Source organism: Hyla sarda, chromosome 6, assembly GCF_029499605.1.
Source record: "Hyla sarda isolate aHylSar1 chromosome 6, aHylSar1.hap1, whole genome shotgun sequence".
NCBI lineage: Eukaryota > Metazoa > Chordata > Amphibia > Anura > Hylidae > Hyla > Hyla sarda.
Window position 1 is genome coordinate 62,218,356 of NC_079194.1, and position 14,119 is coordinate 62,232,474.

Sequence of the window (14,119 nt, forward strand, 5' to 3'; positions counted from 1 at the left end):
AAGAGAGCATGGGGGGGACATGGCGAGGTGTATGAAGAGAGCATGGGGGGGGACATGGCGAGGTGTATGAAGAGAGCATGGGGGGGGACATGGCGAGGTGTATGAAGAGAGCATGGGGGGGGGACATGGCGAGGTGTATGAAGAGAGCATGGGGGGGGGGGGGACATGGCGAGGTGTATGAAGAGAGCATGGGGGGGGGGACATGGCGAGGTGTATGAAGAGAGCATGGGGGGGGGACATGGCGAGGTGTATGAAGAGAGCATGGGGGGGGACATGGCGAGGTGTATGAAGAGAGCATGGGGGGGGGGACATGGCGAGGTGTATGAAGAGAGCATGGGGGGGGACATGGCGAGGTGTATGAAGAGAGCATGGGGGGGGACATGGCGAGGTGTATGAAGAGAGCATGGGGGGGGGACATGGCGAGGTGTATGAAGAGAGCATGGGGGGGGGACATGGCGAGGTGTATGAAGAGAGCATGGGGGGGGGACATGGCGAGGTGTATGAAGAGAGCATGGGGGGGGGGGGACATGGCGAGGTGTATGAAGAGAGCATGGGGGGGGACATGGCGAGGTGTATGAAGAGAGCATGAGGGGGGGGACATGGCGAGGTGTATGAAGAGAGCATGGGGGGGGGACATGGCGAGGTGTATGAAGAGAGCATGGGGGGGGGGGACATGGCGAGGTGTATGAAGAGAGCATGGGGGGTGGGGACATGGCGAGGTGTATGAAGAGAGCATGGGGGGGGGGGGACATGGCGAGGTGTATGAAGAGAGCATGGGGGGGGGACATGGCGAGGTGTATGAAGAGAGCATGGGGGGGGGACATGGCGAGGTGTATGAAGAGAGCATGGGGGGGGACATGGCGAGGTGTATGAAGAGAGCATGGGGGGGGACATGGCGAGGTGTATGAAGAGAGCATGGGGGGGGACATGGCGAGGTGTATGAAGTGAGCATGGGGGGGGACATGGCGAGGTGTATGAAGTGAGCATGGGGGGGGGGACATGGCGAGGTGTATGAAGAGAGCATGGGGGGGACATGGCGAGGTGTATGAAGTGAGCATGGGGGGGGGGGAACATGGCGAGGTGTATGAAGTGAGCATGATAGAGTACCCTGAATGTATGGTGGGGTACATGGTGAGTTGTTTGGAAAGCATTGTGAGGTGTTCAGAGGTTACATGGTAGGGTACAGGAGGTATATGGTGGGGTACAGGAGCTGTGTGGAAAGTGGCTAAGCAGGCCACGCTTCAGGCTTCTCTATCGGCTCCATTGGGGGACACAGACCGTGGGTGTATGCTGCTGTCTCTAGGAGGTGTGACACTATGGTAATAAAAAAAAGTCTGCTCCTCCCAGCAGGATATACCCACCTTCAGGCTCTGAGCTAATCAGTTTAAGCTTAGTGTCTGAAGAAGGGGGACATGGTCTGGAATTCTCCAGACCAGGTCTTCTGATTTTTTGTTTTCCTAGTATAGGGACGTGTTAGTTTTTTATTCCTTTTTCTTTTCTGTTTTCAGGTGGGGACTCAGGGACTCCGGTTCCCTGTTTCCCCATTGCGAGTAAGGGGGCACAGACATTGCGTATATGCGCTGTTCACCCCTCCCCCTCACCAACGGTCAGCGCCTGGGTTGGTACCCCATGGGTCCGGGTCCCCCTATTTCCCTGCTCACCTCGCTTGCGCATAGCAGCTGACTAAAGCTGACTGAAGACTTCACTGAAGACTCCATTAGGTAAGTTCTTCTGACTGAGGTAGGTACTTTCCTCCCTTTTCTCCTTAGGTACGGACTTGCAACCTCTGGAGACCCCCTGTTTTTGGCCCACCTTTCACGTTATGGGGCTGGCTTATACAGGGGCTGGACTTTTATTCTGGGGAGCAGTGGCATCTCAGGGGGCATGTAATCTATGTTTTACATTGGGCACTTCACTGTGTGTGTGTTTCTATGTCAGCCGCGGCGCTGGTACGGGCTGGGCGCTCTCAGCGTCGGCTTACTTTTTCCGGCAGTCTCTGCCGGCGTATGGGCCGCCCTCTCTATTTCCCCGAGCGCTTATACGGCTGACGTGCACTCGGGACAAGGAGCGGGCGCCATTACAGCTTCTTCTTGGCAGTCTATAGCTCCACCCACAGGGCGGTCGGAACTCTTCAGAGGCGCGAAGTAGCCTCCAATCAGCGCCGTGGGTGCGATTTTCAGTTAGGAGGGGCCAATTAGTTAGTTCCTCTGCTTCAGGCACGCCCCTCTCTCCCTATTGGCTGGCATGTTTCTTACACTCTAGCTGCACGGAGCCGAGTTCTCCTCCCTGCAGCTGCCTGGGGACACAGACTAGGGTGAAGTTCCTGTCTTTTCTCTTTATGTCCGTACCCAGAGCTGTTCCTCCTCTAAACAGAAACCTGGAACGTCAGTGACTTATTTTGTCTGTGAGCACTGTAATACCAAGATGCCTGGCTCTGCTGAGCCCACTTGGCCTGCCTGCTCCACTGCTCCCCCAGATCCCCTGGTACCCCCTGATGCCCTTTCGGTTCCGGTGGATTCAGCCGCTCCACCAGCCTAGGTTTCTTCCCTGACCCAGTATATGGCTGACTTGACCCAAGTCTCCCGTTCGGTGGCTGAGGCCTCCCGGGAAGTGGTGTCCGCCTTGTAGGGGTCTTCCTTGCGCAGGGCCTCTGAGAGGGCCCGCTCCTCGTCTCCACATACTTCACGCTCTCACAAGCGTACTAGCGGTTCCTCGTCTGACTCTTCCATTGAGTCTTCGGATAGACGTGGGCGTTCCCCTCATGGGTCCCGCCCACCTGTCATCTGGGCACAAACGTCGCTACTCCAGAGGACGTTCTCGGAGTCGCCGCTCTGCCATGCCGCTCGGAGTCGCCGCTCTGCCCCCGTCCAGGACTGCCTCTACTCGTTCAAATTCTCCTGGTGAACTGGCGGACGAGGCTTCCGAGCCGGCATCTGACTCAGAAGACCGCTCGGATTCAGTTGAAACGGTGAACTCAATGGTGACAGCCCTAAGAGACACCTTTCAATTAGAGGACCCAGGATCTTCGGATGTCACTCCAGGAGTATCCTTTCATCGTGCTAAACCAGCATCTCAAAGGTTCAGCTCTCACGCTGACCTTGACGACATTCTGGAATCTGCATGGAAACATCCAGACAAGAGGTTCCCGGGAATCAGGACGATTCAAGAACGTTATCCATTTGACAAGGCCTTTGTCACCTAGGTGGTTTCCCCTCCCTCTGTGGATCCACCAATCTCCCGACTCTAAGGCGACTACACTGCCACTGGCAGATGCCGCTGCCTTCAAGGATTCCACGGACAAGAAAGTAGAATCCTTAGCGAAGTTTTGCCTCTGAAGCAGCTGGCTCTTCTCTTCTTCCCATCTTTGCATCAACATGGGTGTCCAAGGCCCTGTCTGAGTGGTGCCAAAAGCTCCGCCAGGATATCTTAGCGGGATCCCCCCCCCAGAGGATCTATCTGCCCTGGCTCTCCAATGCACTAAAGCTGGGGACTTCCTGTGCGCAGCTTCCATGAAGTCAGCCCGTTGTTCTGCCTTTGCTATGGGTCACCTAGCGGCTCTCCGCCGCTCTATGTGGCTTAAAGCTTGGAATGCAGATGCCGCTTCCAAAAGGTCTCTCACTGAGCTTCCTTTTACGGGTGGCCGTCTTTTTGGCAAGCGCCTTGATGAGATTATCTCTGAGGCGACGGGAGGTAAGAGTTCCTTGTTGCCTCAAAATAAGGCTCGCCCTACTTCCCAAAAGAAGTCCTCTTCCTTTCGGACCTTTGGCTCCAGCAAAGGGTCCGGGCAGGCGCCTTCGCGGCATAAGAAGGCTCCCTCGTTCCGGGCGCGCCCGTCTTGGAAGTCGGACCCAAATCAGGCAACCGCAAACCCACTTCTGCATGAAGTGAGGCCTCCACCCGCGTTTTTTTCTCAGGTGGGAGGTCGTCTCTTACTTTTTCGAGACATCTGGACCTCACACATTCAGAACTCTTGGGTCAGTGACGTGGTGTCCAACGGTTACCGAATCGAATTCTCCTCCCTTCCGAGGGATCGCTTTTTTCGATCCCCGGTCGCTTTCTCTGGCGAAGCAATTTCGAGAGGCTCTCCAGTCTCTGCTTCTCCAGGGGGTTATCATTCCCGTTCCTCCAGGGGAACGGTTCCGGGTTTCTATTCTAATCTCTTTGTGGTTCCCAATCCTAGACCTCAAGCGTCTCAACCGTCGTCTTCTCATCCGTCACTTCCTAATGGAATCTCTCCGTTCGGTGGTGGTGTCCCTGGAACAAGGGGAGTTTCTTCATCGGTGGACATCAGGGATGCCTACCTCCACGTGCCAATATTTCCAGGCCATCATCGGTACCTCCGCTTGCACCAGTGATGGGCCTGTTACGGTCGAGGGGAGTCTCGGTGATACCCTACCTGGACGACCTTCTCATCAAGGCTCCAACCAGAGCCCAGACTCTGGAGAATGTGGACGTCACTCGCCACACTCTGGATCGCCAAATGTGGATTGTCAACCGGGACAAGTCAGTCCTCTGTCCTACCCAGTCTCTAACCTTCTTGGGACTTCACTTCGACTCGGCCTCTGCCCGAATTTGCCTCCCGCCAGACAATCATCTGGCGCTTCTGTTGGGGGGTCCGCTCCCTTCAGGCCCAGGTCACAGTCACCATCTGCACTTGTAAAGAAGTCCTGGGTTGGAAGGTGGCAACTATGGAGGCCGTACCCTTTGCCCAGTTTCATTACCTCCCCCTTCAACTGGCGATTCTCTCTCGATGGGACAGGTCTCCTTGGTCCCTCGATCGTCAGATTGTTCTCCCTTGCAGGATCCGTCAGTCTCTGCTCTGGTGGCTCCGCTCCCCCCTTCTTCTCCAAGGGAGGTCATTTCTTCCCCTTCAATGGCAGGTAGTTACACCGGATGCCAGCCTGTCGGGATGGGGCGGCGTGTTCAGGGATTGGATGGTCCAGGGACTCTGGTCTCCCCGAGGGACCCTTCTTCCAATAAACATATTGGAATTACAGGCGATTCTTCTTTGTCTTCTTCATTGGGAGTCCCGGCTTCAGTCCCGTCCTGTCCGCGTCCAGTCGGACAACGCCACGGCCGTGGCGTACATAAATCGACAAGGTGGCACTCGCAGCTCGGCAGCCATGGCCGAGGTGACCAAGATTCTCATCTGGGTGGAAAGCAAGTCCCGGGACCCTCAGGCTCTGGCCTTGGATGCCCTAGTGATTCCTTGGGCGGGGTTTGCCCTACCCTATCTGTTCCCTCCCCTTCCGCTCCTTCCCAGGGTTCTGAGGAAGCTCAAAACAGAGGGCGTCCCCGCCATTCTGGTAGCTCCAGATTGGCCCTGAAGGTAGTTGTACACCGACGTAGTCAGGCTCCTTTACGACGATCCACAGCGCCTTCCGCTCCGTCCGGATCTGCTCTCTCAGGGTCCTCTATGCCATCCCAATTTACAGTCGCTGCATTTGACGGCGTGGCGGTTGAGACCGCGGTTTTGAGGGCCCTCGGGTTCTCTTCCCAAGTCATTCACACCATGCTCAGGGCTCGTAAGCCCTCCTCCGCAAGAATTTACCACCGTACATGGCGGTCTTATTTTCGTTGGTGTGAAGCTCAGGACTTATCCCCTGTAACCTTCTCGGTTCCCCGTCCTCTCTCCTTTTTGCAGTCGGGTTTGGAACTCAGTCTCTCAGTTCCCTTAAAGGTCAGGTTTCGGCCCTTGCTATTCTTTTCCAGCGGCCCCTGGCTTCTAATTCTCATGTCCGGACCTTCCTTCAAGGAGTGGCGCATGCTGTTCCTCCTTATCTGTCACCCTCTCCCCCTTGGGACTAGAATTTGGTTCTGAGTGCCCTCCAGGGTGAACCCTTAGAGAGGTGTCTCTCCGCCTCCTTTCTTGGAAAGTGGCATTTATTGTTGCTATCACCTCCCTCCGGAGGGTGTCTGAATTGGCAGCTCTCTCCTGCCGTTCTCCGTTTCTGTTGATCCACCAGGACAAGGTTGTTTTCCGGCCTTTCATCTCAATGAGGACATTGTCCTCCCATCCTTTTTGTCCTGCTCCTTCTCATCCTAAGGAGTGCTTACTACACAAGCTGGATGTAGTTTGGGCTGGTCGGTCTTATCTCTCTATCACTTCTTTGTTTTGTCAGTGTGATTCCTTTTTCGTCCTTACGGAAGGTCGTCGTAAGGGACCACCTGCTTCCAAGGCCACCATTTCTCGGTGGATTTGGTCCGCCATTTCGGAAACCTATTGCTGTAAGGGGAAGATTCCTCCTTTCAGGGTTGTGGCTCATTCTACCCGTTCTGTTGGTAATAGAGCCTCGGCCTCGCAGATTTGCAAGGTGGCTACCTGGTCGTCTTTGCACACTTTCTCGATGTTCTACCGAGTTCATTCCTTCGCATCGGCTGATGCTAGTCTGGGTCGTAAAGTGTTGCAGGTGGCAGTGGTTCGGCCATCTGCCTGACTTCTTATCTGCCCACCCAAGGGACGGCTTTGGTACGTCCAACGGTCTGTGTCCCCCAATGGAGCCGATAGAGAAAAGGAGATTTTTGTTTACTTACCGTAAAATCTCTTTCTCGGAGGATCCATTGGGGGACACAGCTCCCGCCCTTTTTGGGGTTTCCTTTTGGTTCTCTGTCCGAGGGTGTGTTCAGTTGTTTTTTCTTCTGGTTCTCGGACAGTTTTGGGTTTTTCTTTGACCTGTTGGTCTCCTCCTATTGCTCTGGAACTTAAACTGATTAGCTCAGAGCCTGAAGGCGGGTATATCCTGCTGGGAGCAGCAGACTTTTTTTTATTACCATAGTGTCACACCTCCTAGAGACAGCAGCATACACCCATTGTCTGTGTCCCCCAATGGATCCTCCGAGAAAGAGATTTTACGGTAAGTAAACAAAAATCTTGTGGTTAATGTGGAAAAATCCTGCCGTTCCTTGTATCAGCCAATCAAGATGCTGCTTTCACTTTCCATAGATTTGAAATCTCATTGCAATGAGCAGCTTGTATGTCTTGTGAAACTTCCTAAAAATTTCCCGTAGGTTGAGGATACACTATAATATAAAATGGACACTATAGAGCCATCTATGTACATGTACCATAAAAACACCTTGGGAAAGATTTATCAAAACCTGTGTAGAGTAAGAGTTGTGCAGTTGCTGATAGCAACAGATCAGATAACTTTTTTCATTTTTAAAGAGGCCTGTGGAAAAAATGAAGTGATCTGGTTGCTATGGGCAACTGCACCACACTTCCTCTACACAGGTTTTGATAAATCTCCCCCCTCGTGTCTATTCTTTTTGTGGATTTTGCTAAGAAATGTATTGCCGTCTATGAGATTGTACATTTCCGAGCTGTCCTAGTACCCGCCGGATTCTTCAGATGTGCGGAATGTCCACACCTGTTTTCCATGTGGACATTCTGCACAAATTGCGCCGCGTGAACATGGTCTTTTAACACAGGATTCTCAGGGGCTGCATGACCACAGCTCATGGATCAGGATGTGCTGTTATGTCCTCTGTCCTCATCGTGCTGGGTCCTGGGTTTTCTTTTCTATATGGAAATAATACTTGTATTTCTGTCCTTATTCATGCACTAGATGGCAGTGAATAAACAATCCAACCATCCTTTGCATTGACATTCTTTAAGGTCACAGCTCGGGAACTAAAGAAAGAAAAAACATTTTTTGTGTACTACTAATGATGCATGACATTGGGTGCATTCACACCACGTTTTGGACATATGGGTGCCGGATCCGGTGGGGGGAAGGGGCAAACCGGGCGCTCCCGTACCCTGGCCGGATCAACCCGTGACTCCATTTACTTTAATGACCCGACCGGAGTCAAACGGTGACTCCGGTCGGCTCAGTTTTGACCCGTATGCGGTTTCCTGACCGGATCTAAACCCGTAGTTTACTACGGTTTTAGGTCCGGTCCAAAACCGCATACGGGTCAAAACTGAGCCGACCGGAGTCACCGTTTTTTTTCCCTTGTATTTATTTATTTTTCCTCTTTACATGTGTTCATTTAGCTTTTCAAGTTAGTGGGTCAAGGAAGTACAAGTCGCCTTAATCCTAGGACGATGGGAAGGAAGAAGAATAGAAAAGCTGTGGCTGCTAAAAGAGAGCTAGTATTTGATGAGGAGAAGCGAAAGTAAGTGGTAAAATACTTTATAGAAAGTGCAAGAAAGAAAAATACATTTTGCTTTTATCCCTACGGAGTTTCCGAGCAGATAAATTCCACTCTGAAATTCCAGTGCAGCAGCTTCCTATTGTTTTGAATGGAATTCTGCTGCACTGTGTACACTGCCGAATTTCTGCAGTGGTAAATTCTACCGTGGAAATTTTAAATTCCAGATTCTGCTAAAAAAATGAACAAGTACAGTCTTGGATATGCATTGCCGTCAATGTTGTTGGTACATTACAGATCAGCCTGATTTCAATGTAAACTAAATGACTGAGCACAGCTTCTAATCGCCTGTTACAAATCCTGTGCATCAAATCTGCGCAGGATCCTGTAAGTGTGACAGTACCCTTAAAGAGAATTTTGGGGCCTTTAATATTATGGCCTGTCCTTAGGATAGATCATCAGTATCAGATCACTAGGGGTCTGGAAACCAGCACCACCATTAAAGGGGTACTCTGGCCCTAAGACATCTTAACCCCTATTCAAAGGATAGTGGCTAAGATGTCTGATCGTGGGGGACCACCGCAATCTCTCATGCAGCACCCACCTGTCTCAGCTGCACGCAGCGCTGGAGGCTCCATGTCTGAAGCCTCACGACCGTGGGCCGAAGTATCGTGACGTCATGACTCCACCCCCTTGTGACATTATGGGTGGGGTGAGACATCACAAGGGGGTGGAGTCGTGGCATCATGATACTCCGGCCCCGTGGTCGAGAGCCTTCAGACACTTAGCCTCCAGCGCTGTGTGCAGTTGAGACAGGTGGGTGCCACATGAGACACAGCGGCGGGACCCCGTGATCAGACATCTTATCCCCAATCCTTTAGATAGGGGATAAGAGGTCTTAGGGCCGGAGTACCCCTTTAAACAGCTGATTATAGAGACCGCAACACTGCAGCCACTTTGTCGTTTACCAGGCTCATTATTTATTTATTTTTGTACTTGCTGTGCTGGGTATTCCATTCATGTGGGACTGATCTCCCCCCCCCCCCCCCCCCCCCCAAATTAATCTGATGTTGGTTGCTTAGCCTGAGGATGGGCATTTGATATTAACCTCTTGGGGACTAAGAGCATACCTGTACGCCCTGTTCCCGCTCCCCTTCTATGACGTGGGGTGGTCCAGGCGGCCATCAACGGCCGGGACCCGTGTCTAATGCCGGACATCACCGATCACAGTGATGCCCGGCATTAACCCCTTAGACGTACAAATGAGAACCCGTGGTCCTGAAGAGGTTAAAATTACAGAAAACTCCTTTAACTACTGCAGAATGAATTAAAACTATTTAGTTGGTTTACATATACCTCTGCAAGGTTATTTGCTCAAGCTCCAGAAAAATACAATAGCACAGTCTTATAATCCAAAAAAGTCGAAAAGGAGATGCACTTTTCAATCTTTTTTGCAGAAAAACACTTTATTCAACATGCAGGTAAAAATAGCTAAACGTGGATGGTTGCAGATGCTACTCCTAGTGCTGGGAGTAGCATTTGAACCTGTACGTGTGCAGCAATTTTTTTACCTGCACGTTCAATAAAGTTTTTTCTCTGCACGAAGATAGGTGGTTAGCCTCTCCTTTTCCTTTATAAAAAAATTTAAAAATAATAGTATATATATATATATATATATATATATATATATATATATATATATATATATATATATATTATATATATTACATAAACAATACAAGTCTAATATGTCATGTTTCATAGCTGGACACACAGCTACTAAATTACCTTGTCAGTGTTAAAGCCCGTGTTAGTATGTTGGGTAACCTTCACAAACCTCATCCCTGTGTTTTAGGGAGTATTTGACTGGATTTCACAAACGCAAGTTGCAGAGGAGAAAAGCTGCTGTGGAGGAAATAAAACGCAAGATTAAAGAGGAGCAAAAGCGTCTGAGAGATGAGGTATACAAATCATTGGTGCAATGTTACCATCACAATTCCTTACTGATTTACTATCTCAGTGTTTACCAACAAGCGATCTCTGGGATTCTGGTCTAGAATTTTTCAAGGTTCACAGAAAGGATTACAGAGCTCATAAATACTTGACATAGATGCTGGCTAAGCAGCCTTTAAATGGGCACTGTCAGTACATTGTACATATTGGCAAAACATTAACTTTTCAAATATACTTCAGAAGAAAATGTTGTTCCCTTTTTCTAGAAGTCATGACTTGTAAAATCATTGCTTTGTCCAAGCTGAAGCACAGGCTTGGGCAAAGTCCAGTAAGTGAGGGTGGGCTCGCACTCCTCTGTGCTCTCTCCTGTCTGATAGCACTCTCCTGTGCGCTCTCCTGTCTGATAGCACTCTCCTGTCTGATAGCACTCTCCTGTGCGCTCTCCTGTCTGATAGCACTCTCCTGTGCGCTCTCCTGTCTGATAGCACTCTCCTGTGCGCTCTCCTGTCTGATAGCACTCCTCTGTGCGCTCTCCTGTCTGATAGCACTCCTCTGTGCGCTCTCCTGTCTGATAGCACTCCTCTGTGCGCTCTCCTGTCTGATAGCACTCCTCTGTGCGCTCTCCTGTCTGATAGCACTCCTCTGTGCGCTCTCCTGTCTGATAGCACTCCTCTGTGCGCTCTCCTGTCTGATAGCACTCCTCTGTGCGCTCTCCTGTCTGATAGCACTCCTCTGTGCGCTCTCCTGTCTGATAGCACTCCTCTGTGCGCTCTCCTGTCTGATAGCACTCCTCTGTGCTCTCTCCTGTCTGATAGCACTCCTCTGTGCTCTCTCCTGTCTGATAGGACTCCTCTGTGCTCTCTCCTGTCTGATAGGACTCCTCTGTGCTCTCTCCTGTCTGATAGCACTCCTCTGTGCTCTCTCCTGTCTGATAGCACTCCTCTGTGCTCTCTCCTGTCTGATAGCACTCCTCTGTGCTCTCTCCTGTCTGATAGCACTCCTCTGTGCTCTCTCCTGTCTGATAGCACTCCTCTGTGCTCTCTCCTGTCTGATAGCACTCCTCTGTGCTCTCTCCTGTCTGATAGCACTCCTCTGTGCTCTCTCCTGTCTGATAGGACTCCTCTGTGCTCTCTCCTGTCTGATAGCACTCCTCTGTGCTCTCTCCTGTCTGATAGCACTCCTCTGTGCTCTCTCCTGTCTGATAGCACTCCTCTGTGCTCTCTCCTGTCTGATAGGACTCCTCTGTGCTCTCTCCTGTCTGATAGCACTCCTCTGCACGCTCTCAGCCTGTCGGAGAGCACTCCTCTGCCTGTATTCATGTTGAAAAAGATACATGTCCTATCGAAACACGTCTGTGACTGGCAAGCAATAAATATTTACACATTGGTTATTACACACTGAATATGCCTGGATTTATGTTCAGGATTTCTTTCTCCCACCTGGGACATTTGCTGCCTGTTCTGTCTGACAGGAGTACTAGCCCACCCTCACTTACTGGACTTTGTCCATGCTTGTGCTTCAGCTTGGACAAAGCCATCATTTTAAAAGTCATGATTTCTATAAAAAGGAAATAAAATTCTTATGAAGTATATGTACAACATATAAAGTTTTTGTATCTGACAGTGCCCATTGAAATCTTTGCCACAATATAGAATTCCTTACCCAGCCATACATCAGATTTTGAAGTGAAAATAGGAACCACACGGTGCTCATTAGTTGAGGTACACTAAGGCCGGGTTCAGACTGTGCGGAAGATCTACACAAAATATTCTGCATGGAGATTCCGCTGCCACAGAGTCCCATTGTTTTCAATGGGATTCTGCTTCACTGTTCACGCTGCAGAATTGCTGCCGTGAAAATTCAGATTCCGGCGTCCACATAAAGAATGGTCAAGTCGATTCTGTCTGTGGAGTCCACAAGTAAATGCATTGCTGTCTAGTCAAATATGCGGAATGTCTGCACCTGTTTTTCGTGCAGACATTCCGCACATTTGTAGCCTGTGTGAACATAGTCAAAGACTCTGTTCCCCCATTTTAGTTTTTGAAGACAAAGCAAGAAATTATAAAAGGAATCTTTAAAAGATGTCCTTCATGTATGATTGATTCCTGGCTTTGGCCTCAAACTGCATTACAAAAATGTGAATGTGGGAACACCCCCTAATTTAAATGGGGGTAATCTGGGATATAACATCACTATGATTTGTGGGGGTCTTAACTCTGAAAACCCCATTAATAGGTAGACTGAAGGGGATACAGTGCTGGTTTTCTCCTGCAGAGCAGCCTTTGGCAAACTGGCTCTGCAGAGTCTTAAAGCACATTCAAGGGAACGGGGCAGACCGCAGGGAAAATACCTTCAATGTATATATCCACCTTATGAACACAATTTACAGTATTAGTATAGTTTTGTACATACATAGCATTACTGATAGTTTATGGATCCTGATGCAATAGACTTGTTTAGAGCTTCTTCTTGTTTCTTAGCTAAGCTAATTAATTGTAGTGAGGCTGTCCGGATGTGCTCACACGTTCAGGTTTAAATGATCGAATACAAAGCCAGGAACAGATCATAAATGGAGGACACCTATAGAGGAAAGACCGGTACAGTGGTCCCTCAACATATGATGGTAATCCGTTCCAAATGGACCATCGTTTGTTGAAACCATCGAATGCTGAGGGATCCGTGCAATGTAAAGTATAGGACAGTGGTCTACAACCTGCGGACCTCCAGATGTTGCAAAACTACAACACCCAGTGGGCATGCTGGGAGTTGTAGTTTTGCAACATCTGGAGGTCTGCAGGTTGAAGACCACTGGTATTAAAGGTTGTACTCATCTGTCCCTGCCGCTCCGGACAGTCACCGCTTCCTGGGATGTCTCCTTCAATCGCTGTCGCCGCGTCCCCAAGGTGTCCCCGACGCTCCGGCAAGGCCTCTGCTTCCCCGGTATCCTCGCTCTCCGTCGCTGCCATCCTGTCGTTACGCACGCCGCTCCTATTGGATGACAGGACGGCGTGCGCAGCAACGTGATGACGGTGGAGGAGAGCGCCGACGATGCAGGGGATCCCGAAGAGGACGCGCCGGAGCCCCGAGGACAGGTAAGTGATCGTCAGCGGACCACACGGGGCACCGTAAACCGCTATTCGGTGGCAGCTGAAGCAGTCTGCGCTGCTGGATAGCCGTTTATGCGATGGCTCGACATACAAAAGCATCGTATGTTGATGCTGCCTCTGAGAGAAGATCGCATGTTGAAATGATCGTATGTCGGGGCCATCGTAGGTCGGGGGGTCACTGTACTTGGCTTGCCCTCTTTTCCAAGTAATTCCTTGCTTTATGCGATTAAAACCTTGAACATGTGACTACACCCCAAAGCTGGGCATAAACAATTGATATCTGTCAGCTAAATCTTAACCATCCCCCCCCCCTCTTTCTGACTTTTCTATAAATGTAATTTCAATAGAATCCACTTTTTTTTATATTATTTTAATGTGTGTTTACAGCTTTAGTCTTTTCTGTATCAGTTTGCTCATCTTACTCTGTCCAGACACTGATACTTTTATTAATGCATATACATCAATTTTCTAGTGTAATTGCATGGAAAAGCTATCTGCTTATACCGTCTACTTGTTATAACACAAAGGCCATTGGGGGAGATTTATCAAAACCTGTCCAGAGGAAAAGTTGAGTTGCCCATAGAAACCAATCAGATCGCTTCTTTCATTTTTCACAGGCCTCTTCAGAAATTAAAGTGATCTGATTGGTTGCTATGGGTGACTTAGTAACTTTTCCTCTGGACAGGTTTTGATGAATCTTCCCCATTGTAATTTGTATCAGAAAGTGGTGGTGGTGGTGGGGGGGGGGATTGGGGTGACTCTTAAAAGTCCCTGATATGTATGCAACTAGTTTACTAAAATGTCTGCAACTTTTTATTTTGTAGTCAACATTATTGGGTACAATGTAGGTGTCATATATTCTGTGACATATAATAAAATATTCTTTGAATAGGTGCGTTACTTATTTGGGACCATGGAGTGTGCTGCAATACAATTACATGCTGATGCATAGTGGATGCAGTGTT

General features: G+C 49.7%; 2 protein-coding genes across 6 annotated transcripts in view; one reads left to right on the plus strand and one right to left on the minus strand.

Annotated features, from left to right (window-relative positions):
- The window catches only part of LOC130275684 (arf-GAP with dual PH domain-containing protein 1-like), a 114,372-nt gene that overhangs the window by 84,085 nt on the left and 16,168 nt on the right, over positions 1-14,119 (minus strand). Inside the window, exon 1 of one of the 2 annotated variants that reach the window (XM_056523919.1) lies at positions 9,883-10,002. The exons of the other annotated variant lie outside the window; for it this stretch is intronic. The gene's annotated coding sequence lies outside the window, so the exon portion shown is untranslated. Of the gene's footprint in view, positions 1-9,882; positions 10,003-14,119 lie in introns of those variants that run through there. 2 annotated transcript variants of the gene reach the window in all.
- The window catches only part of NOL12 (nucleolar protein 12), a 28,759-nt gene that overhangs the window by 2,956 nt on the left and 11,684 nt on the right, over positions 1-14,119 (plus strand). For all 4 annotated transcript variants that reach the window (XM_056523925.1, XM_056523926.1, XM_056523923.1 and 1 more), the window contains exons 2-3: positions 7,997-8,118; positions 9,950-10,055. In XM_056523925.1, the coding sequence (XP_056379900.1) occupies positions 8,048-8,118; positions 9,950-10,055 (177 nt within the window). In that variant the 5' untranslated portion in view covers positions 7,997-8,047. The remainder of the gene's footprint in view (positions 1-7,996; positions 8,119-9,949; positions 10,056-14,119) is intronic.